The sequence below is a fragment of the Ambystoma mexicanum genome, chromosome 4q, assembly GCF_040938575.1.
Source record: "Ambystoma mexicanum isolate Mex_15411 chromosome 4q, UKY_AmexF1_1, whole genome shotgun sequence".
In the NCBI taxonomy this organism is placed as follows: Eukaryota; Metazoa; Chordata; class Amphibia; order Caudata; family Ambystomatidae; genus Ambystoma; species Ambystoma mexicanum.
In genome coordinates, this window is record NC_090928.1 from 450,570,711 (window position 1) to 450,596,333 (window position 25,623).

The 25,623-nt window shown below is 49.0% G+C and overlaps 1 protein-coding gene across 1 annotated transcript in view; it reads right to left on the minus strand.

Moving 5' to 3' along the window:
• REL (REL proto-oncogene, NF-kB subunit) overlaps positions 1 to 25,623 on the minus strand; it is a 951,280-nt gene that overhangs the window by 9,559 nt on the left and 916,098 nt on the right. The window contains exons 9-10 of the mRNA XM_069608033.1: positions 7,773 to 7,841; positions 7,264 to 7,335 (exon numbers count right to left, since the gene is read on the minus strand). Coding sequence (XP_069464134.1) covers positions 7,264 to 7,335; positions 7,773 to 7,841 — 141 coding nt within the window. The remainder of the gene's footprint in view (positions 1 to 7,263; positions 7,336 to 7,772; positions 7,842 to 25,623) is intronic.

The window sequence follows — 25,623 nt, forward strand, 5'->3', positions numbered from 1 at the left end:
ATAGGGATCAGGATGTGTTTTGTAGAATTCAGACATGAACCCATCAGGACCTGCGGCCTTGTTGGAGGGCATGTTGTTGATCACTCTGCGGACTTCATCCATGGTGATCTCAACCTCCAGCGCCTCCCTATCCGCCTGCGACATCTGACGACACCCCGCCAATCGGAGGTATGTCTCCTGCTCCGAACGCGATGGGGCATCCGACCTGTAGAGGGCCGTGTAATACTTACAGAACTCCCTCTCTATGTCAGAGTTCCTAGTGAGAAGGGTTCCTCCCTCGCCTTTAATTTCTAGGATTGTTGTATCCCCCGACTCCTTCCGAAGTTTTCTGGCTAGCAAATGGTCGGCCTTGTTGCCCTTGATATAGAACTTTTGACGCAGCCTGAGGAGTGTGCGTTCTGCAGCTCTGGTCTGAATTAGGTTTAGCTGACCTCTCACTGCTCTAAATTCCCTTTTAACGGCAGCCGATGGCCTACCCCCATATGAGTCATCACTTCTTTAAGTCTGAGTTCAAGCTGCTGCTCCTCCAGACGCAGCTCCCGTTCCCTTCTTGCTTTTATGGCTATAATCCTACCCCTGACGTAGCTTTAAGGGCATCCCACCAAATTCGGGGGTTTGTATCCTCCCAATTATTGTGGCCGGTGTACTCTACCACCTGCTCCTCAACCTCCCGAACCAGGATGGGATCCCTGAACAGCGAGACTGCATACCTCCATTTCCAAATGCCCGCAGGGCTTTTCGGAGTGGAGAGCTTAAAGGTAAGTGGGGCATGATCCCCAAGGGCGATCGCCCCAATCTCTAGCACAAGAGCTCTTCCCAGCAATGGTTTTGAAACCCAGACATAATCTATCCTCGAATGTGACCTATGCGCATGCGAATAAAAGGTGAAGCCCGCAGCATCCCCATAGAGTTCCCGCCAGACATCGACCAGGGCCAAATCCTGCATTTTCCGCGCCAAGTCTCCCGATGGCCCCGTCTGTGGTTCCCAAGAGACAGAGCTCCTATCCCTAGAAGGGTCCCACGCTAAATTAAAGTCTCCCAACAGGAGAATATTAGCCCTGGCAAATTTCCCTAGGTGGGCCAGAATATTTTGTATGAAGGCATCCTGGGCTTGGTTGGGGGCATAAAGTGTCGCTATCGTGAAAGTGTCCACCCTCCCTTCCAGAATCAAGGCTAGATATCTACCGCAATTGTCTTTTTGCATAGCGCTGATGGTGCGATCAAGTCCATCCCTCAGGGCTATTAATAACCCTCCTTCTTATGTGGTTGTGTGGCCTGGAATAGCTGGGAATAGCCCCAAAATGTAATCCTATGGGTGTCCCTAGTATGGACATGGGTCTCCTGAAGGGCCACTACATGTGGTTCACGCTTAAGAAACCTCTCCACTCTCAACGTTTTAACCTGGGAATTAAGGCCATTCACATTTAGTGAAAGGCACTTTAAGAAGTCGGCACTAGCCATAATTCAAGGTTGGCGAAGTCTTGCTGCCCCACTCTGGGCCCCAAAGTACTCCCTCGTATACCACCCGAAGGAACTCTTCCACCCCAGGACACAAGACGGGCTCCCAAAACACGACCCCTGGATCCAACCCCTTCCCCCCCTCCCAAGCCAGGCGAGATCGGCTGGCACCAAGCCCCCCTTGTGACCATTCCCTGAGAACCGAACTCAATAACACACCCGGAAACTCCCCACGCGGGATAACCCAATCCCATTCCAAGTACCCACCCCTCCTCCCTCCCTGATGCTCAAACACCACAATTATGCTGCCCAACAACTGCTATATAAAAGCTTAGACTGACGCCCTCCCTGGACTCAACTTTGGTGGCCGCATGGCTGCTCAAGGGCCTATGTGTCCAAGGGGGGACTCACCTCCCCCGAAGGATCCTTTGCTGAATCAATGCTAATGTCCCTCCTGGGAGCCAGGCCCATGGTTTTCTTCTTTCCCCGCTTGGGTTTAGCCGTAGACCATTCCCAAGGTCTACGCTCGGTAGACTGTGCCTCCCGCGGTGCCGCGAGGGACAGCGACCGCTACTACAGACCAAGCAAGGCCAGACCCTGGTCACAGGTCATGATTTTATGTTGGGATCCTTGCCAAGTGAATGACAGACCAAAAGGGTGGGCCCATCTATACCGAATTTGCTGGGACCGTAGATAGGACAGGACCGGGCCCATCCTTCTCCTTTTATTTAACGTACTCCGCGCCAGGTCCTGATACAGAGCTATTTCGTGACCATTATGGGTGATGCGCGTGGCCCTTCTCGCCTCTTCCAAAATCTTCTCCTTCAGCGCATAATTGTGGAACGCCACTAGCACATCACGTGGACGAGAACCCGGCTCCGGACTGCGTGGGCCCACCTGGTGGACTCTGTCAAACTGCATGTCTGTGTCCTGGTCAGAGTCTAGCAGGCCGCTGAAGATCTCCTTCAAAGTTGGGGATAGCTCCTGATCAGTGATGCTCTCTGGAAGGGATTTAACCCTAATATTCGACCAACTAGACCTGTTCTCCAAAACCTCGGCTTGTAGCTCCAGGTTCTGGGAGGCTTTAGCCAGAGTCTCTAGGACAATGTCCACCTTCCTCGCGTCCTCGGTCAACTCCTGGATGGTTCGCTCATTGATATCCACCCTCTCTTCAACTTTGTTAATATCTCTCTTAATTTCTCTAAGGCCTTCTGCCAGGTCTTCACGGAGCTTGTCCATCTGTAGCTGGCCCGCTGATGTAATCTTCTCCACCAGGTCTGACATGAAATGCGTTAGCATGGCCTGAGTAACCGGTCCGTCACAGTCTCCCTGGGTAGCCTGGGGAGCGTTTACCTCCGTGGATGCAGCTATTTCCTGGGCAGATGCCATCTCTGTGTCTTTTACCCAAAGTTTTGTAAGGGGCCCCTCCGTCAGTCTCCTAGGGCCCTTTCCCTGGGGTGGATTCTCTCTCCCCCTGTTCCTGGACATCTCAAAGCTGATTCGATATGTGTAACAAGTGGCCAGGACCCTATGGACCCAACGCAAGGGCAAGCTGGGCCTCCCAGCCGCAGGCCTGGTGGTTACTGTAGAATCCCACTCCTTCCCCGGTGCTTCTCCCAAAGAAGGGGGTGCCGCCGCCACCGAGCCGGTCTGGACTCACCAAGCTGCGTGGACCAGGACACCAGCCGGAGCCCGGTCCCGTGAGCAGTCCCAGAATCCAGGCTCAGCACCTGGGCTCAATTCAGTCCTCCGGGGCCCCCCTCGGGGGACCCCGTATCCTAATTTCTTCACCTGGCCCCCCAGCCTCCAGGGGTCGGCGTCTCGAACTGGGGCCCCTCAGGCCTCTGCCAGGGCTAGAGTAGCTGAGCCCGCAGTCCCGGGCTCACCACCGTCTCCTCCGCCAGCGCCCTTCCAGGGGGGGCCCTCCTATCTCCCGCGGGCACCCCCGGGCGGCAAACACAAATGCTCCAGGGGCCGAGGGATCACTCTCCTTCCGAAATGGTGCACCTCTCCTCGGGCCCCAGGCCGCCCCCGTACCTCCAGTGGCGGATCCTCCTCCGCTGGGCGCTGGGATCCGAGAGGGGGGGGGGGGCTGTGCACCCCCGGTCACCGTCGGGGCCCAGAGAGCCCTACAGCCATCCACGGGGCTCGCCGCAGGAGTCTGTCCCCCGCGCCTCTGGACCCGGCTGGTCCCTCCGCCTCCACCAGCCTCCGACAAAGGACTCGAGCGGCGTCGCCAGATCGCCGCCCGCAGCGCAGCGCATCACTGCCCTGTCTCCGGGGGGCTCACCCAGGCCGAGTGCCGAATTGCCACTGCTAAGGGCCCCTGCCGCCAACCCAAAACGCCGGGGAGGGCTGTAACTGGGGCGGGCAGAAGAATAGCCGTTACCAGGTCAGGAGCTCGGGGCGCAGCGTCCGCCTCCCTACGCGGCCATCTTGGAACTCCGCTATACAACTTTTTACGTGACTTGATAAAGTATAACACTTTCTTATCCAAAATCTATTTATCTAAATTGTCAGAAAAATACTTACAATTAGATACTATTGATGCACCAGGTGAGAAATGATACATCAGAGCTCAGGAGCTAACAACAAATCTACCTTCTTAGCTGATATTTAGGGAAGCTAAACAAAGATCTGAATAAAAAGGCCTCTATTAAACATTTACACTGATCTCGATTAGATAATATTGAAAGCAAATCAAGCAATCTTAGAAATAATGCACTTGATCATGTGGTGAAATATCAAAGCTCTGCAACTTTACTTTATACTGATATGGCCAGGCTTTTGACATATTTTAGGGGGCAATAACTCACATGGAATCACAGGAGTTTGGTTTGAGGAGGTCTTTGGCAAATGAATACAATCCGTGTATGCATTCTTAAGTAAACCAATGATTAAAAAGACTAACCTCAGCGCAGGGGTTTTAATCAGAAGCTTACCAAACACGTATGTCCTTTTTCTCCCCTTATTTTTGCTATTTTTCAAAAGTAGAGAACAAAAGGAAATTGCAGAAGTGCCACTTGGTCATGACCCAGAGTAGGCAATGTATTCACATTAATAGCATTGCATCTATTTTGCATGGCAGAGGTATTATCCCACATGAACCAGTTTGAAGACGTTTTAAAGTATAATATTAACTGGTTAAAATCTAAACTCCACATCTTAAATAAAACTGCTGTGATACGAGTTTTCGTTTCAAAGTTTAAGAAAACCAATACCATGAACTAAGAAAGAAAACAAGCAACCTAAAAGGCCCTATCAAGGTGGCGAAAAGGTTGGCCGCCTCACCCAGTTTCCAGGCAGCCTTCCCAACAGGAGAAGGTGGGATACATGGTGAAATGTACTGGAGGCCCAGAGTAGGAACCCCATGGGAGAAGGGGTCCTTGAGAGTGAGTTACGGGTGGGACCTATGGTTAGCTTCGGCTCAAAGTGCCCTGGCTCGATAAAAGGCTGAGCAGGAGAGAGCTCGGGAGGGGGGATTCACAGGCACACAGATACTGCAAGGCCAGACCTGATTCGCGACAACAAGATGGAGTCAGGCAGTTGGCATGACATGACTGCCTACCAACGACATGGCCAACAACAACATTTAAACATTTAAAAACTTGGTACACAGAGCTGAGGGCAAATACAGAGTGTGAATATAGAGTGCAAACAGTCACACCTGGTTAAAGAGCATGTCGGGAAGCATGGGATTTACTTTATATAATCGAATCCTTCTTCGCTGAATGGCTTAGACTTGAAAGGGAGTAACCAAACCTCCACCAGTTGGCCTGATTGATGGATCAACAGTTTGCTCTAGACTGCAGCCATGGTGTCCATTTTCTCTGTCAGACAGAGCAGCAGGCTGAGGGATAGCTCACAGGAGGGCAAAAAGAGGGCAGACTAGCAGGAGCAAGGGAGCGAGAGCATAGATAACTGTGAGACAGAGGTAAAGGGAGGGCCAGGGGAGAGAGGGTTGATGGTTGGTAGGATGTTGGTGTAGGGAGGGGTGGGGCTTAGGGGGTACCAGCGCCCATTAATGCGGAAAAGGTAATGTAAGGTATGGGGAACAGGGCCTAATTACTAAAACAGATTTGGTGTAAGCGGTCACCGGGGGAGAGAAACTGTATGATGGATTTGGGGGGTGAGGTTTGGAAGGAGATTTTGGTGAGGAGAGATTCACGAGAAGCAAACAGAACAAAGGCATGAAACCTATACCAATGCCAGAACTATCCAACACAGGTGCATCTGTTTGAGGTGACATCATGGCAACCTTGGAGGTGGGTGAAGTCTAAGAGGGAGACAGAGGATCAGTAAAGGGAGAGGGCTGAGAGAAAGAACTGAGTGGAGGCGAGTGAAGCAGGAGATGGGTGAACTGAGAAAGAACTAGAAGAAGGATGGCATGGCAGAAGGGAAAGGCTGGGCACAAGGACAATAACGGGAAGAGAAGAATAAGAGGAAGAAAATCATCAGGAGGGAGAAGGAGGAACAGTGGTGAGAGACTAAAGCCAAAGAGAGAGAGAGAAGGGTGCAGGAGTTTGAGGAGACAAAGACACATATCACCCCCCACAGAAGACTTGAAGGGGGTGGATAGATGAGTGCAAGGGGAGAAGGACGGGTACAAGAATTAGAGAAGATGGAGAGAGATGGAGAGAGTCCCCCAGAGCGAGCAAAGGGAGTGCGAACAGAGGGAAGCAGAGAGGAGCACCCATAAAAAGAGCAAGGCGGGATGCAAGAGGAGGGGAGTGCTAGGGGGAAGCTGAAGCCTGAGGGTGGATCGAGGCACTGGAGAACTTCAATGCAACCCTAGAACCAAGAAAAGAAATCAAGAGTAAAAAATGAATGGGGGTGCGGGGGTGTCGGAGGGTGAGATAGTATCCTGGGATCTGCCAATTATTAGGGTCTGTGGCCTGACCCTCGTCAGAGGACCCAAGGGCACTGGGGTGGTGGTGCCACCCGGTAGAGGCATGTCTTGGAGGCCTAGCGTGCTGTTACACCCAACAGGGTAAGTGTGTCTTCGTGCTCAGAAGGAGCCAAACAACCTCGCTAACAACCAGACGATCACCAATCTTTCATTTATTGGAAACATTATTGAGAAAGAAGTGGCCAACCAACTCCATGATCGGATCAACCAACAAGTTCTACTCTGTGACTACCAATAGGGATTCACACCCGAATGCAGCAAGGAAAGACATCTCTCCTCAGAAAGTCCCTGGTTTCCATCCGAACATGGATGACAATCACCTATAAGGCTCAATTCAACAAAAACTGGATTTATATTGGGACATCCTGTTGTATAGGCCAAGCCAATGTAATTTTTAATTCGTTTTCTGAGTGTTAATGGCTTATTTGCCACTGTCAATGAGCTCATGTTGTAATATAAATGTCTTAACCAAGTGTGCCTTCAGCAACTTGATTTCTAAGTATTTTCTGCCTCCTCACATCTGTTACTTGGTGGAGGGTGTAGAATAAATCTTAACCTCTGGCATTGCTCTGGGCAACCCTCCAGACCATCGTTCTTGGCCTGCCAAGCCATTAGGGGGTAAAGAGGATTCAGGCAGGAGATACAGATTAGTGAGGGAAAAGCGTACTTAGGCTGAGACGGGGATCTTCCACAGGTGAGCTCCCACTGACGTTGTTTCTGTGAGTTTACAACAATCTCATCTTCCTGAATGCACTGGTGAGTCCCTGGGCCGGTATCGGCGTTTGCCTCCTTTGACTTCCACTATAAAGCGTTGTCAGCTCCATACCTGCCCCCAAACCACATTTCACTGCTGGAAAGGGACCTTGCTATAAGTGCCACTAGGCCAGTAAAAATACCTTTCTTTATCAATCTTGCTTCGCCATTGAATCTGTTTGGTATGGCCTTAGCTCGTTCCGAAAAGTTTGGAGCTGCAAACAAAATAAAAAGAAATAAGTTCTTTAAAGATAGGCAGTTAGAGGGTTCATATACGAAACGCTGTTAGTTAAAATCATCATAAACAAACCATAAACACAAACGAAGCATTCAGATTCAATCTAAATGTGTAATTATTCCAAGCACGCTGCTATTGAAGCCGAATAGAATTTAAAAAAATGCAGTATTTTCAAATCAACAATTTAATGTGACCAGCGCTTTGGGGAACGTGCTATGTGAGTAACAACTCATTATCATCATTTAACACTGCCGGGCGTTCCTTGTACTGCAATCTATGTACTATGATTTGGGGATTTAACCAGGGTGTTTGCCAGGGTGTGGATTGACCGTGTTCCCGCTCCCTCAGCTCACAACTTGACACAAATGATTCAGAAGGCAAGCATCCAGTTCAGAAGACTAACAGGTGACTCACCGCATTCCTGCATGAGCTTCTGGAAAACATTAGCGGTCCTTTGCCTTTTCGCATGGTTTCCGTATGGATCTAAAAGGGAACAGACATTGTGGTTACGCCAGGAGTACCACCAGCACCTGATCCTCAGAGACCAGCTATTAGGCAGACTGGCCACAAACATCAACTTTCACCCTTTGCGTAGGTATTGTTGTTGGAGACCTTGGGCAATACTGTATTGTGGAGTGGAGACGCACCTATTTGTGTGGCTTGTCTGCTTCTGTTATGGTGCAGATGAGAAACAAAAGATGTAATTTATAAAGACACAGGGACTAATTTCCCGCGGATAAGAAGTGTTGGAGCATGCCTTGTCGCCCATAACATTTCCGCTTTCGCAGATATAATGCGGGAGCAGACCATCCCAACCATTCTCACTTTGAAATAATATCAGGGGACACAGGAGTGTTGTATTCGTTTCTAGAAGCAAGGTGGCTAAAGTCCATCCCAGGCATGGCTAATAAGTGGACAACTTTTGAAATGTTTCATCTGGCTGCCGAAGAACCTCTAACATTTGGATAGGTAACATGAGCACTAACCAGAACGTCAGATAAAATAAGAATCATTGACAAAGCCAATAGTTTACGATTTGTATAGGTACTGTGTAGTCATTTACCAAGCCCTTCACTCTAACAACTATTGCCATTATATGCCCAGGTACTTAGACTTTTTCCTAGGTGTTGCTATAGTATGCTCTGGTGCTTACATCCTATGACCACAAAAAGCCAAGGTACTTACAAGTGCTATGCTAAAATATCATGGGAATGAATAATAAGCCAAAATAATTTTACAATGAAAGGAATGTGAACAGTAAAAAATTGCATTTGAAATGAATAAAGTAAAATAAATCCATCTATTTTACTTATTTTCTGATAAAAAAAGAAAATGCTGTACAAATACATGGATTTAAAAACACTATTTTTTATTGATCGAGCAGTACTAGTGGAGCTCCTCCATACCAACCCAGATAAACACACCACCCCATTATTTGCACTCCTCTCTCGTCCCAGAACTGCCATGGAAATGAAAGATAGGCCCCGTTCATGTTGGCCATGTTTTTTTTATATTGCATTTTATTGAATTTAAACAACAACACAATCAACAAAAACCAAAAGAAAAACAAGATCAAAACATACGCATTCAAGGAACAAATCAGTAAGTGAAGGCACGATAAGAGTCAAATGATCTCCATTTGTCGCCCATTCCATCTACAGTTCAGTCTAGTGTCTTAGGCCATCATGAAGTTACTGGAATTCTCTCTCCACCCATTTGTCCCAAATCTTAGAAGCTTTGGTCGGGCAGCCTCTTGCTTTATAAACTCTGTGCTCTAACATTGCAAGTGTGTCCATATCGTCTGCCCATTGTTCCAGTGTTGGGGACTCTGGGGCTCCCCATTTTTGTGCAATGTTCCGCTTCATCAGTCCTGCGGCCGTGGATAGGAGCAGTCCTTCCCTTTTATCAGTAGTGTTCTCATCGGGAGAGCCCAACAACAACACCTTTGGGTCCATTGTTATATTGCAGCCTAGCACCCTGGATAGTTGATTGCAGCAATTCCCCCAGAAAGTCTGGATCCGCGGACATTCAAAGAGAATGTGTATGAATGTACCAACCTCTCCCCCACATCGGAGGCAGTTCAGGTTTGGGGCTCGTTTCCAGCCGTGCATCATAGTTCTTGGGTAGTATATTCTGTGGAGGATTTTTAGTTGGACCAAGCAGAGTCTGGAGGAGATAGCAATCTCCCTGGGATGCATTAGGATCTGGATCCAGTCCTCCGGGTCTATGGCTCCCACATCGTCCTCCCATTTGGATTTAAGACGAGGAAGTTCCAGAGTAGCAAAGGAGGACATGGCATTGTATAATATAGAAGTGACTCTAGTAGGGATATGTGTTGGGAGCATATTGCGTTCTATGGGTGTGTACTCGGGAATAGCGGGGTCCAACTGGATGTGTGTTCGTAGGGCGTGAGTCAGTTGAGTATGGTGATAGCGTTCGGTTGCTGGAAGGTGGAATTTCTGCTGCAATGCTACAAAGGAGGCGATTTCCCCATCTATCAAGACATCCCCGATCTGTGTGATTCCAGCCTCCTCCCATTTGGGCCATGGTCTGAGCTTCCCCAATTCGGCCAGGTTACTATTATGCCACAGTGGTTGTGCCATGGTGATCTTGTCTTTCCATCCCACATAGGCGTGGGCCCGTCTCCAGACCCTTGAGACATGTGTTGCCATTGTTTGGGGTAGGGGTCTGTAGAGGGGCTGGTAGTGCAGGTGTAATGGGTCAGTGTCATGGATGGCTGCAATTTCTGCCTTTATGTGCGGGGGTTCCCTATCCCCATGTAGTAGGTCATTAACCACAGCCAGCTGGGAGGCCCAGTAGTAAGCACGGAGACAGGGCACGCCGATACCCCCCTCCCAAACCGATCTCTGGAGTGTAGCCAGTGCAATACGAGGCTGTCCCCCTCCCCATATGAGTTCTCTAAGGAGGGAGTCAAGGCGGTCAAATTCGGCGTCCTGAATCTCCAGTGGTGCGTTTTGTAGTACATAGAGGAATCTGGGCAGGGTAATCATCTTAAAGAGGGCGTCTCTACCCATTAGTGTCAGGGGAGAAGCCTCCAGTGGCGGACATCGTCTTTAAAACGGTCCATGATCGGCTGGAGGTTATGGGCTGCGTAGCGAGTCAGGTCCTCCGATATCCAAATCCCAAGATACCGGAAGCCGCTTGGTTCCACCTTGTATGGGCATTCCTGGGGGATGGCCAGTGTACCGCCCTTTACCGGGAAAAGGATAGATTTGTCCCAGTTGATTCTCAGCCCACTGAATTCACCGTATCAGATGAGCATTTGCGTTACTATGGGGCAGGTTCGTATCGGGTCACCCAAGTATACCAAGAGATCGTCCGCGTACAGAGACGTCCTGTCTTCGTGCCCCTCCGGCCACCTGAATCCCAACCAGTCCTTGCTCTGGCAGAGCCACAGGGCGAGTGACTCTTTCGCGAGGGCAAAGAGAAGGGGGGACAAGGGGCATCCCTGCCGTGTGCCCTTGCCCAGGGGGAAAAGTTCAGAGGGCCACCCATTTACCTTCACCTCTGCTTGTGGGTCTGTGTAGAGAAGTTGTACCCATCCCAGGAAGTTGTCCCCAAATCCCATTCTTCGCATAGTTTCCCAGAGGCTGTCCCAGCGAACCGAGTCGAACGCCTTCTCAAAATCTATGGCAAGTAGTGCAAGCGGTTTGTCTATGATAGGGGCCCTTTCCAGCAATAGGTGGAGGCGCCCAAATTCATACGTGTCGATTTATGTGGCATAAACCCACATTGGTCCGGGTGGACCAGAGAGGTAATTACGGCTTGCACCGGTTGGCCAGGATCTTGGCAAGGATTTTGGTTTCGCTATTGAGTAATGAGATAGGCCTATAGGAGGCACATTGCTCGGGTGGTCTACCTCGTTTGGGAATAACGACTATCGTGGCTTTGTGCAGGTCTGGCGGGAGAGCGCCCTGGTCGCGGGCCCCGAGAAGCATTTTGTGAAGGTATGGTGCCAGTTTCTCCCCACTCAGTTTCTTTCAGGTCTCGACCGGGAACCCGTTGGGGTGCGGTGTTTTTCCCGACTGCAATTGAGCTACAGCCTCAGCAATCTCCGCTTCGGTGAGAGCCGAGTCCAGTTGTGCCCTCTGTTGTTCCGATAGGAATGGTAGGGTGATGTTGTCTAGTAGGGAGGGATCTAGAGGGGACACTGGGCGGCGTACAAAGTAGCATAGAAGTCAGCAAAAGCCTGTGCTATATCCCTGTCTGAGTGGCATTTCCCATTCTGCGGGGTTATAATCTCTCTAACGTGGCGTTGACCCTCATCTCTTCTCTCGAGCCAGGCCAGCATTTTCCCAGCTTTGTCCCCGTGTTCATAGACCCTTCACTGGAGTCTTGGTGGGCTTGCCTGGCGTTGTCTAGTTCGATATGTCGAAGGCGTTCTCTAGCACCCTTAAGGGATCTGAGAGACTCCGGGCTTGGGTCACTGTGATGCTGGAAATGCATCGGAGGGACAGGGCCTCCGCATCCTTGTCCTCCTATTATTATTATTATTATTTACTGCTTTTTATCATGTGTTCTGTCGTGTTTTCCGCGCAGGAGTTCATGTGGGACTCCTGGCAGTGCATCTCTCTTTCTTTTGGTTTGGTGAACGGACCCGTGGGATACCCTTATGGCACCCATGGGTGGGGGTACAACCCTGTGCCCCTAGTGTATGTTTTGGGCACCTGTGGGTGGCCCACAGAGCAGGGTATGGGCTGGTGGCAGCTCCTTGCTGAATTTGACAGGTGCGGGAAGTATCCTCCATTTTGGGATACCCCGGCCCTGCCATTGGGATCAGTTGATTCCTGATGGAAAACAAGATGGCCCCTGTGGCCTCTTGCTTTCTATTACCAATTACCTTGTTTTCCCAAAGTCCTGGGAAGCCCTGACTCTATCCCTTCCCCCTGACTGGCTGTTGGGTGGAAATGCCATATATGGTGTTGTTGTGAAGGCCCAGCCAGACTAGCTGGAGCCTTCCCGGTCATGTATGTTGTGGGTAGCTCCTGTGGGTGGGACCCGGGTGAATAGAGTGTGTGACGAATATGCATTCTGTGTTGTGGGTGTCTAGTATCTGGTGGTTGACACAATGACTGAGACAGCCCTGCCCGAAACCGGTATGAATGCAGCTTGGAGTGCTGAATGGCTCGGTACTTGTCCCAATACACATAACTTGCTGTGAGTGTCTGGAGACAAGTGAATGGCCTGAATACCTTGTGTGCCTGATTGGCTGCCTGCCTGCATGAATGCCCTTAGTCGTGATTGGATGCTTGAGTGTGACCCAGCGGAATGAAAGGGAGATCAACAGTATATCTGGGGACCTCTCACTGCTAGGAATTGTGTTCAGAAGCTGAAGTCCACTACGACGAGTAACTGGAGTAACTGACGCTTGACCTTGAAGCCCTGCTGGACGAGAAGAATTGCTGTTGCTCTCCTTCACAATCTGAAAGCTGCTGTACCTCCAAGGACTGACCCAGAGAGGACCTGGTAAGGCGCCCTCTTCCCGAGCTACGAGGGACCATCGTGCACAGCTGATCTTTGCCAACGCTCCCTGGTAGACAGACCTTCGACAGGCTGCCGAACCGATATGGGGATTGCTGCGGAACTCCAAGGAGAAGCACTCGGACTGTTGTCCGCCACTGTCGACGACCGCCGTCGCCGACCGGAGCCGCCGTTCTCCCGTTTGCCAAAGAATTTCAATTGATCATCGACGCTCTCGCCTGCATCGTCATCCGCTTGTCTCCCGCTGGAGAAGGCCCGACCGTCGACGCGCCGAGGAGCATCCACCAGTGAGTTTCCCGCCACCTAAAGACCACAGAGACGCCGACGACTCGACGCCCTTGCTGGGTCACAGTTCTTCATCATCTCTTTGCGGTCCAGAACTATCGTCACCGACGTGCCTCGTCCTTGCAGGACGCCAACGCTCTGTCATCGACGAGCACCGCTAGGAACGAAGCTGCCACTTCACGGCCGTAGTTTAACCTGTTCACCGTCAGACGTTCGACGACCCGTGACTCCCGCCTTAAAGGGAGGGCACTCAAGAAGGGCCGTTGATTCCCCGACACCGAACGCCAAGTTCCCCGACACCTCTCGACGATCCGTGGCTCCCGCCTGAAATGGAGTACCTCAAGAAGGATCGGTCGACGCATCGTCAGAGAACTCTACTCCACCAGGTACATTGGGGGGGGTAAAACCTTAATAGGAGGAAGTAAGACTATCGAACATTATATGGACTGTGCTTGTGCTATATATCTTTATTTACAGGTTGCCCAGGTGGGGGGATCTCCACACAGAACTGTGCCTCGTGGTAGGGGTCAGTATTCTGCCTACTGTTTCAACCATCCTGCGTTCCTTCCTATCTCTATTGCTGGTTTCCTCGTTATTAATCTGTGTGACATTTTAACCGTACAGTTGATGCACTTTAATGAGATTTGATAACATTAGTGGTACCGCTTTAGAATTGTATATATTTATCATTATTGACTTCCGAGTACAAAGTGCGTTATTGTGATCGTGTACATACCTTTGAATATTAATTATATAAAGACTGTGTTTTCAGTAATACAGTGTGTGGACATTCCTTTGTGGGGGTTCGGGGACTACACTGTACTTAAGAACCAGCCTGCATCACCTCCTGAGAAGCTAGGCCTTGATTGCTCTACCACGTACCAATAATAGAGAATCTTGGCTGGGGTCCTCTGTGCCTCTCCTCTATCATATAGAGAGCGGAAGTACAGACACCCCCTACCAGTCTTTACAGTCACGAACACATTTGGTTTCCCAGTCGCCTACATCAGTTTCTGCCTCCAGCAACTTCCGAAGTTGCTCCCTCTTCTTACCTGCTACGCAGGAAATTGCCTCCCCCCTCAGCACCGTTTTGTATACTTCCCATATCGTGACTGGGTCATCGACCGTAGAGGTATTAATTTCAAAATATTCATTAGTTACTTCCGTGAGGTTGTCAACAAGATCAGGGGAGCCCAGATAGTAGCTATTCAGCCTCCATGATCGGGGTGGGGTTTCACTTTGTATGCGCAGTACCGCCATGAGGGGTGAGTGGTCTGTGATGCCTCGGGAGAGTAGGTCTGCAGCGGTCGCCCTGTGTATATCAGTGCCTGGGAGGAAGAGGTAGTCCAGTCTGGACATGGACACGTGTGCTCCTGAGTGGAACGAGTAGGCCTCGTCTATAGGGTGGAGATGCCGCCACACATCCCGAAGGCCCAGGGCCGACGCAAATTTTGCTAGTTTGGTGGGAGTGTTCGGGTTGCGGTCCCTGATGTGAGTGCAATCTTTTATATTGCACATGACGTCATTAAAATCGCCCCCCAAAATCCATGTATCAGGTTGGTGTTTTGCCATAAAGGTGACCAACTCACCCAGGAGTTCCTCTCCCAGTTCTGGCAGGGAGTACACTGATGCAATGGCCAGTGTTTCTTGTCCCAGTGTTCCTATAATCACCACATAACGACCCCGGGGGTCTTGTTCAACTGTTAGCGATGTGAATGGGACGCATTTATGTATCAGGATAAGAGTCCCTCTGGATCCCATAGTATATCCCGCATGTAGGGCCAATCGGTAGTTGGTTCTACAAAAGAAAGTGCAGCTGGTCCCGGCTAAGTGTGTCTCATTTATCAGGGCGACGTCGGGAGAGTGTCTGTTCAAGAATTGCAGAACAAGACGTCGCTTAATTCCGGACCCCAACCCGTTCACGTTCCATGTAATTATTTTGAGAGATCTGGGGCACTCAGGGGTTGGTGCGTGGGTCAGTGTGGTCGCCATTTATTGTGTACAGTACCAGGTTTGCAGACATTATGGGTTGTTTCATGGAGTTGTTATGTGTCGGGTGTGTTGGGTGGTGTGATTCATTAATTTTGTGATTACGTAATAAACGTGTGTTAATACTAAAACAAGAACAACATAAACTCGCCCATCCCCCCACCCTATACTCCACCCCAACACAAAGTACCTGTCGCCCGAACATCGTTGACACTCGGAACTAGAGTGTCAGCTCAAACTTGGGGTCCTGGCTGGCAGGCGAACAGAGGGCGTCCCCTCGGGTCCGCAGCTCCTACCGCCTTTGATCATTCCGTGGTTCCTAGGGTTCACGTATGACGTTGGTCTCTCCTCGGTTCGATATTCCATCACTTCTTAGTGTTCGTTGGTTTCCGTCGCCTTAGTTGGCGGGATTTGCCGCCTGTTCCAGGATCGCTAGTACCTGGGCATCCAGGTGCCCCCCCCGGCAGGGGGACGACCCACCCCAGGCCGGGGTATCCTTCACCAATCCGTCGGTCTTGCCGTCCAGTCCCCTTCAATGTGCGCCTCCGCCCATCTCCAGGCCTCCTTTGGATCCGTGAAATGAACTGTGGTTCCCTAGTGGTGGATCTTGAGCTGGGCCGGAAACAGCAGTCCGTATCTTACTTTCATGTGGAATAGTTGCCTCTTCAGCGGTTCAAACGACTGTCTCGCCCTCTGCACCTCCCGGGTGTAATCAGGGAAAAAGGCGATTCGGGAGCCGTTATGGGTGATTGTACCCTTAGAGCGAGCCATCTGAAGGAGCGCATCTCTGTCCCGATAGTTAAGGAATCTGGCTATGATCGTTCTGGGCCGTGCGCCTGGTATAGGCCTGCCCGATGGCATTCTGTGAGCTCTCTCCACCGAGAAGAACTTAGAGAAGGGGTGAGGCGCATAGATGTCCACCAACCATTGTTCCAAGAAAAGCTCCATGCTGGGCCCTTCCTCCCCCTCCGGGAGGCCGAGGATGCGTATATTGTTGCGGCGCGATCTTCCTTCCCCCTCATCCACATGGGCCTCTAACATTTTCAGACGATTTAGTGTCTGTGAGAGTTGGTGATTAATGCCTCTAATGTTATCTTCAGTCCCCGAGATCCGTTGTTACGCCTCCCCCGTACGAGCGGAGAGTTTCTGCAAGTCATGGCGCAGAAAGGAGACATCCGCCGCTATACTGTCAATTTTCATCTCCATCGAGGAGCGTGAGTTGGCAATGGCGGCCATCACGTCTCTCAGGGAGAGGGCGGTCTCGTCCTCGGGGGGGGGGGGGTGTCTGTGGTGTGTGGGTCTGCGAGGCCTGGGCATGTGCAAATTGGTCCATCTTGCTTTGCGTAGAGGCTTTTTTCAATTTGTCTTTGCCCATCCTTGGAGAGAGGTAGTTTCGCCGGTTTCATGCTGGTATTTAGTCCCAGTGGCCAGGGGTTTCACGGGATTGTGTGTGCCCGGGAGGGACCGAGGCTTGCTGTGGATCGGGTAGGTCAGCCTGTGCGGTGGCAGTCCCGGTCAGGCGAGTTCTTCAGACGAAGTCTCCCGCAGGTGTGGCTCGGAGAGGGGCTTCCACCTCGGGTTTACCAGTGCGTGGGTTTGGGCTGGTGCCTGGGGCCACTCACCGGGCTCGCTGGATGTCGCGGTAAGAGAGTCTTCCCGGCTCTGCAGTCGAGTCGCAGGGCCCCCGAGTGACGGGGCCACGATCCCTCACGGGGGGTTGACTCCTCGTGGGCCAGAGATGGTCTGGCGTTTTCCGTCAAGTCTGCTTGCAGTACCGTCGCTCCTGGCAGCCCGACAGGCCCCGAACTGCATTACGCACTGGCGGCAGCCATCTTGGGGCCGCGGGAGCCCTCGCCGCTTCGCTCTTCACTCGCCTTGGGTTCGCTCTTGGGGCTCTGGTTTTTCCTGAATTTTGCATCCGATGGTGCCCCAGTGCGTCAGCTATCGATGCAGGTATCAGAAGTGTATAGAACTCTCAGGAATCAGGCTATAAAAGACAGGATATTTGCAGCGGTCACGGAGCCGATCAAACTCACGTCCGCTCCATTGCGCTGCTGGCCACGCCCCCCCATGTTGGCCATGTTGATTAAGTATTTGTCTCAAACAACGGGTTGCGTGATCGTTGTGACGCGTTGGTCTAAACATACGTTGCTGTTAGCATCTGGGACGTTAACCTGCGGTAATGACAGCGATAATAACCGCCTTTCCAAGGCTGTACTGGTTGGTAACGTCCATGGGACCCTCGTTAAGGGGCCTATTAACTCAGGCCACTGTCTTAATTTTTACCTTAGTTATTTTCAGTCAAAGTTAATTTTACCCGTTTGTTTTCAGAACTCTTCATTTTTGCAATTATTTTTACTTTGCATCGCTAACGCGATTGGGTTCTCTTGTAAAATATCCCATAAAAAATACATCATAGTGCAAAAGAAGGTTTAAAAAATAGGAGGTAAATTTGTTTTTACATTAAAAGTAATGTAATCAGTAATTATGACTTGTGTGTATGAAAATTAGGGTAGGTTTTCTCCATTTACAACATGAGATACCAGAGGTGATAATCATAATCCATAAACAAAGGTGTATCTCAGCTTGATAAATAAAATACAACAGTTTAAAGAGAAAACACATATTGTTTGTGTTCTCAACAACAGTTTAGACACTTCCCCAAAACAATGACTTCGTACATGCGCAATACAGTGCATACAAACAATATTGGTCACAGAACATCAAGGACAATTTGTAAATGCCAAGTGCTTCCCCTGTTACAACGCAGCACAATAATATGAAAGTACATAAAATAAAGAAATCTGGTTTTGTCCAGAATCACAATGGTACTCAACCAACTTGATAATTTATACAGTTGTTGGTCCAAAACATTAGTGCATAGAAAAGAGATTATCAAATCCAGCCCGTGTGAGCAAAGGGCGTGTGACTCACGGACTACCTGCTGTTGTACTGTGGCTGCGCTTCAGTGCTCAATCAGCTGTTCTATCAGCTGCCTTATCAGGAAGATAATTGCCGGAATCGTGGGAGAGAGGAAAAGCGCCGTCGTACTGAGAAGCCCCGCCCCCTCTGCTCTGGGCCCCGCCTATGCAGGAAGTGTGCCTCTAAAAGAGCACCCCATGCACCCTTATGGCGCTAAGCCTGTGTGAGCAAAGGGCGTGTGACTCACGGACTACCTGCTGTTGTGCTGTTTGGCTGCTTGCTGTGGCCTTGGCAGGCAACTAACTCCAAGACGGTGGTTAGTGGAAAACGGACACCCGCCCCTGCCATTTAAACTGAGTGGCAGCTTATATGAGGAGCTGCACTACGAAATTAAGTCTGTACCAGCGGAAGCACCGACCTCGGGTTTAAGAACTCACCTTCAGGTAAGACAAAGATTCACTTCCCTCCCAGAAGTCGATGGAAATCATGATCAATTACCTAAAGTGGTGCAAAAAGACCTGCCTGTGCTAAAACAGTCACGTTTACCATTTAACACCAAGAAGCGAAAGAGCCTCTCTGTGGGGGCTGTAATGACCGTTGAAAATAACATACTGCTACCCTTGGAAATTGAGGATAAATCAGAAACACTCAACCCAGTGACCCCCAAAGTTCCCTCCCCACCCCAATCTCAGTCGAAAGCATAAATCAACTATCAACGGGTTTTGGTACAACGCAAAGTACTGAGGAACGGTTGGTTTACGGGCAGCAGGGAGACCACTGTAAAAGCCATCTAGGGGAAAATGGCCTGATGGAAAGCTCGGCCCCCCCTAAAGAGCTCGGAGCCAGCATGGTACAAACAAGTGAGGAACCATGTGAGACCTCTAATAGAGCTCAAGGCAGGCCGTTAAAGGAAATCATGGCAGAGAACCCAGAACTAAGTGAAAGTCTAGAATGGGCGAAGGAGACTGTCCCAACTATTGCCACTGTGGACCATCACAAATCCCTGAGGGGGGAGAAGGTGCCCAGGATGTGGGTCAAAATTCAAAATCTGAAATTGAAGTGGATCAGGCCACCCCGGACCAGGAGGGGAGGGCCTCTCCAATTAACGAAAAAAAATGGCTCTTTACCGGGAAACGCGCATGAAAGCACTTCAGAGAATGAGCCAAATTCATTCATTGATGGCCCCGAAGGCGTAAAGTCCCTTGCTAACCAAACCCTGAGTTTAACTGCCTCTTCCTTCGGAGGCATTATGGGAAAAGGCAGGTTCGTGGGACTTGGCAGACCATTTGGAAGAAGTCCTACAGGTTTCCACTACCTCAAAGGGGAAAAAACCCCATCAAATGGAAGATACACATGCAGAACCCTTAAGGAATGATATGTTCCTGCCACATATGGGAGATAACCCAAAGCAAGGACATAAGCCTTCCCCAGACCTGAAAAACCAACAAAATGAAGTGAAGGTAACGGATAAAAAAACCAGAGGGGACAAAGAGAGAGATCATTCAAACCCCATCCAGGAAATGACCATGGAGATGTCTAAAGATGGATGGAGTGAAGATCAAACCTGGAGGTCGGTAGAGAGACCTAAATCATCTGGAAGTCCAAGTTGAAACGAAAGCACAACCACGCCGGCAGTAAATCTGAGTAATTCAAGGCTGGCAAATAAAATCATGCAAGATATAACGATCCTGATGGGGAAAATTGAAAGAGAGAAAAGGAAAAGATTGCAGCATTAGATAAAGAGCAAGTTAAAATGGGTTTTTGGGAGTGGAAGACCATGACAAAAACCTGATTATTCCCTACAATAAACAAATGTCAAATAAAATGATTCAAACATCTGCTGATGTAGAAGAAAAATCGATACAAGATGGGATGCCCAAAGAGGAAATCTCACAATTAATCAATGAGGTCTGTAAAACTGAAAGGCTAAAGGATGCTGCACACATCCAGAAAGTGATCATGGCATCTCTAAACATCATGATTGCCCCATTCTTAAAGCTTTATGAGGTGATAAAGGACTATGTACAAGAAGTAACTTGTAACAGTATACAAATCAAAGAGGCAAATTTGCAAATGGAATCCTCCCTGCAGAGATTAGAGATAAGAATGGAGAAGGAAGCTGCGCAAACACAACTTTGGCAAAACTGCCTTAGTGATTTAGCGAGAAAAGACGCTAACGATAAATCACTACTGATGGAGGCAGTCTTTGAGGACTGCAAATGGATGAAAAGCCTTTATAAAAAGGAAAACAAGTCGGACTCCTGGGGAGGTAATATAAAGGCAGGAAAGGGTCCAATGAAATTGAAACAGGGAGATGGTATTCAACCAAAACAAACAGGTCGAATCCCTTGACGATGTTATCCTGATCTCTCCATGAAAGAAGGCGGTTGAAAGAGGAGAGCCCATACATAAACCAAATCATTCAAACTTTGCAATTTTTGCAGGTGCCACCTCAAATGGTCAGGACCTCGAGGGGGGGAAACAGTGCGCCCAAAAAATTGGAAAAGGAAAAAAGAAATCAAAGAATGAGACCCTAAAACGGAAAGTAAATGGCTCCAGAGCTTTCCTGAGGAATATAAGAACACCGCCTAAAAGAGAAAGCCTGCAATGTGCAAAGAAACCCAGAAGGGAAATGACACTTAGTGAGCCGGACCCTCTAAGGTACCCAAAGCAAACGAAATTAATAAGCCAATCGAAATAGACAAGGAGAAATGGTCTGAATTAGAGCAAACTGCAAATTTAAGTGATCTCATTAAAATAATGGATAAAAATAGGGAAGATGAGGAATGGGAAAGTATTCATCTATCTGATTGGCAAACCATAGATAATTGGGAAACTGCCCATCCGGGAGTGCAACAAAAAGACATAAAGACGCTGAAACCTCAAAGAGACAAATTGACAAAGATGGACTTGAAATCGGATAAAAAGTCAGACCCACGAATGAGGAGCCCTCTCCATGAAGAACAAAGAGCCAATACCCCGTTCAAAACTTTGGAACAAAAAAGGAAGCAGCAGGATAATGAAGAAAAGAAAACCCAAATACAGCAGGGAAAGCTGCCGTCAAAACTAAAAATGCAAAAAAAACAGGGGTGGGGGGGGGAGGGAGCAAAGATGAAAAAGACCAGAGAGAAGTCTCTCCTCTTCGAAGTGTCAGGAAAGCTAGGACACCTAAAGGCTTCTACCTAATGTTAGAAACAACATCAAAAGGTCCAAGAAGGGTAGTGCTAAACAGGAGTTACGTGATGGCTCTCTTCAATCAAACTTCAACTTTACGCACGATAGCAAGGGAGGACATAAAAATTGTGGAATTTGTAACAGAAAAGCAGATGGACCAGGTTATATTACATCTAACCTCTAATAAGATCAAGCAGAAACTGCTGGAGGCCAGCAACATCCTCAAAAAAAGGGCTTCCGAATAGAAACTTTGGAAGATAAACCCAAGTCAGCCAGTACTCAAGAAACAAATAAGGAAGAAAAAGAACACAAGGGGGTGAAGAAAGTACATAAAATGACAAAAGACTTTGAAAAGGAATCTAGTGAAAAATGCAGACCGATCCTTGTGGGTGAAACAAAAAAGGACTTAAGAGTAAATGTAAAAGACCTATCGAAAACCCAAAGGGAAAGAACCATTTACAACAGAAAAAAGTGCTGAGCAAATGAAAACTTTGAGGTTCACAGTGGATAACTCAGGTAACACGACAAAGAGCAAAATCAATCAAAATGAAGGGAAAAAGAAGTCTAACGATTGGACATGGATGGCTAGTATCTTAAACACTAAGATAAAACAATAGATTGATGAGGAGCCCCAAATAAATGTCTACTGTGCCTCTTGGAACACCAGAGGCTTTAAACATCTGTTCACCGGTGACAGTAATTTATTGGGCAAATATGACCTCATATCTATACAGGAATCTTGGTTGCGAGAAAAACCATTATGTGAGGGATTTGAAGTGTATATGAACCCGGCCAGAAAGGGGCCCAAAGGGAGACCATTCGCGGGTCTTATGATTCTAAAAAAAACTAGACAGCCCCCTACAAGTTCTGCAACACTATATCCCAAACCCCTTTGTGCAAATACTAAAAATAGCATTTCAACCAGAGGAGAGCGACGGTCCATCAAAGTTGCTATTGATCAATATCTACTGGAGTGAGAAAATGCTTAAGTTGATGGCTACCTAAAAGACATCATGAACGCCATCGACAACTCAATGACGGAGGACAAAGACCAACTGATACTGCTTAGGGGAGACCTAAATATTAAATTACTGGACCCAGAGGGTAAGATCAAAACGGTAGAGCACCTAGTAGGTAAAGAACAAAAATGGATGGAGGAAAAGCATATTCGAGACATGATGATGTTAAACAGCCAGACGAGAGGTGACCTGATTGGCGCAAACACATAGCACTGTGGAAAATTTGGTGCTTGTCTTGACTATTGTTTTGTAGGAGGCAATACCCTTGAATGGGTAAACTCCTTTACAATAAAGAAGCAAGCAGTGACCATAGCTTACTTGAAACAGACTTTGCTTGGAAAATAAGAACTTCACCAATGAGAACCCGAGGGATGGAAACAGAGGTGTCCTGGGGAAGAAATCGATTAAGGATAAAAAAAGAGTCAGCTGGTGAAAAAATAGAATAATACCATAGGGAATGGTGATGACGTGGTTGAATACAGATGGCTGCTGGAAGCTTTTGAGGTCAAGTACGATCCGAGTAGTTTAAAAATTGGTGAGAAGGCAGGCGCTCTGTTGCCAGTCAAGTTTTCCTGCATTATCTTCTCCTCCAAACACACTTTTTCATAACTCCATCAATCTTCAGGGAGGCTGTGTTTCTTTGCTTTTTCAGGCGTGTCTTCATTTCCTTTTCAGGTGTGGCAAGTTAATTGACTCTAAGGATTCTAGTACTTGTATTTTTCGTACTTATTTTTTCTTGCAGGTGGCTGGAAACAACTCCGTCCATAGCACAAATCTTCCCCTTGATGGGGGGAGGGGGAAAGCCATGGTTGTGGCTCTCCATTGTAAGGCATGATGGCCCTGCTGCTGCTGCCTTTTGAGCCCGGGACTCCTGGAACAATGTTTAAAAATTGTTGACAAGGCAGGCGCTCTGTTGCCAGTCAAGTTTTCCTGCATTAGCTTCTCCTCCAAACGCACGTTTTCATGACTCCATCAATCTTCAGGGAGGCTGTGTTTCTTTGCTTTTTCAGGCGTGTCTTCATTTCCTTTTCAGGTGTGGCAAGTTAATTGACTCTAAGGATTCTGGTACTTGTATTTTTCGTACTTAATTTTTCTTGCAGGTGGCTGGAAACAACTCCCTCCATAGCACAAATTTTCCCCTTGATGGGGGTAGGGGGAAAGCCATGGTTGTGGCTCTCCATTGTAAGGCATGATGGCCCTGCTGCTACTACCTTTTGAGCATGGGACTCCTGGAACAATGTTTAAAAATTGGTGACAAGGCAGGCGCTCTGTTGCCAGTCAGGTTTTCCTGCATTCGCTTCTCCTCCAAACGCAAGTTTTCATGACTCCATCAATCTTCACGGAGGCTGTGTTTCTTTGCTTTTTCAGGCGTGTTTTCATTTCCTTTTCAGGTGTGGAAAGTTAATTGACTCTAAGGATTCTGATACTTGTATTTTTCGTACTTAATTTTTCTTGCAGGTGGCTGGAAACAACTCCCTCCATAGCACAAATCTTCCCCTTGATGGAGGGAGGGGGAAAGCCATGGTTGTGGCTCTCCATTGTAAGGCATGATAGCCCTGCTGCTTCTGCCTTTTGAGCCCGGGACTCCTGGAACAATGTTTAAAAAGGAGGAGAAGCTAATGCAGGAAAACTTTTTTTTTTAAATTTGTTTATTGGTTTAATAACATGAGATAGACAAAGAGTAAAGAAAAACATCATTGGCGATTGGTCAAGCATATCAAGAAAACGACCCAAACCCCCCCTCACCCCCCCACCCTCCAAAGACCACGGTTAGTTCACTGTTCCTCTCTAGTCCGTGCCCGTATCCGGGCATCTCTCTCCACTCCGCTCCGCATCATCCACCTCAGGGTGGAGCAAGGGCACCGTCAGGGCCACCCAACGGTGTAGTTCTTCGCTGGAATCCAGTCTTTGCACATGGATAGCCGTTTCCCATGGCGCGGTTTCAGCTATGATCCACTTTGTGAGGTCTCCCCATCATAGGGGCATGTGTGGACCTCTGGGGCTTTTCCACCCCATGGCAATACGTATTTTGGCTGTAATGTATATAAGGTCAGTGAGCTTGGATAGGGGTTTGTTCTTCCTGTTTCGCCTATATCTGCCAAGGATGCAGGCCGTAGGCTCGTCCACCTCAACTACGATGTCTGCGCCAGCCACTCTGTCCTTCACTTGTGACCAGAACTCCCTGATTACTGGGCAGCCCCAGAACATGTGAGTCATTCCCACTCTGGGTTCACTGCATTTGGGGCATGATTGGGTTCCAGCACCTGTGAATCTTGATATGGCTTCAGGTGTGAGGTACGCTCTATTGGTGATGTACAGTTGAAAAAGCTGCAAGCGGGCGTTCCTGGAAACCTTCTTATGGTAGTGGGTTATATCACCCCAATCACTGTCTTCAAAAACAAGGCCCAATTCAGTTTCCCACTTACTCCTGCATTTGAGGTCTCCCCTGGTCGTACCCCACAGCAGGGCTTCGTAGATTTGTGAGGTTTCGTGGCCCCCCTCAGCGGAGTTCAGTATCATTTCGATGCATTCATTCTTCTCAGTCAGGTCAGCAGCGACCGGCCATCTCCTGCACAAGGCCTGTACAACCACCCTGTGCAACAGGAACTGTCCTGCCGGGAGGCCCGTGGTCTCACAGAGTTCTGAAAAAGTTAGGATTTCCTGTTCTTGAATCAAGTCCCCAAGCGTGGCCACCTCGAGGGGCTCCCATTGTGTATGTGTTTCAACATGCCCCCAAGAGTGATTAACCATGAGTGCAGCGATAGGGATCTGTGGGGAGAACGGGTCGTCCGACCCGACTAGTTTGCAGGCCCTTTTCCAAAGCCGGATCCCGAGCTTGGTGAGGTAAGGGCAGTGTCTCGTAGCACCCTCCCCAGCCCACAGTATGTCTCTGAGGAACAACCGGTGGAGGGCCGGCTAAAGGAGGCGAGTGTCTGTCATGCTCTCATCAGCCATCCATTGCGTGACATGTCTCAGCTGGCTGGCGAGGAAGTACAGTTCAAAGTTGGGGATCTTAAGTCCGCCCCTCTCGTATGGTCTTTGGAGAGTCTCCAACGCCACCCTGTGCCTACCTCCCTGCCAAAGGAAGCCCCTACAGAGTTTGTTGAGTTCTTTGAAAAATGAGGGGGGGGTGTTGAAGGGGACGTTAGTGAAGTTATGCAGTAGGCGGGGAAGGGCGACCATTTTAAGGAGACCAGCCATTCCGGCCATCCAAAGCGGGAGCCGGCCCCAGAACTCCATGGATTTCGTGAGAGCGTCTTTGGCCCTCACGGTATTAATCTGTGGTTGGGTTGCGGTGTATAGTTATCCCCAAGTATTTGAAAGAAGTAGCCTGCCATTCGAGATCTAGAGGGGGGAGGGATCTGTATTCATCG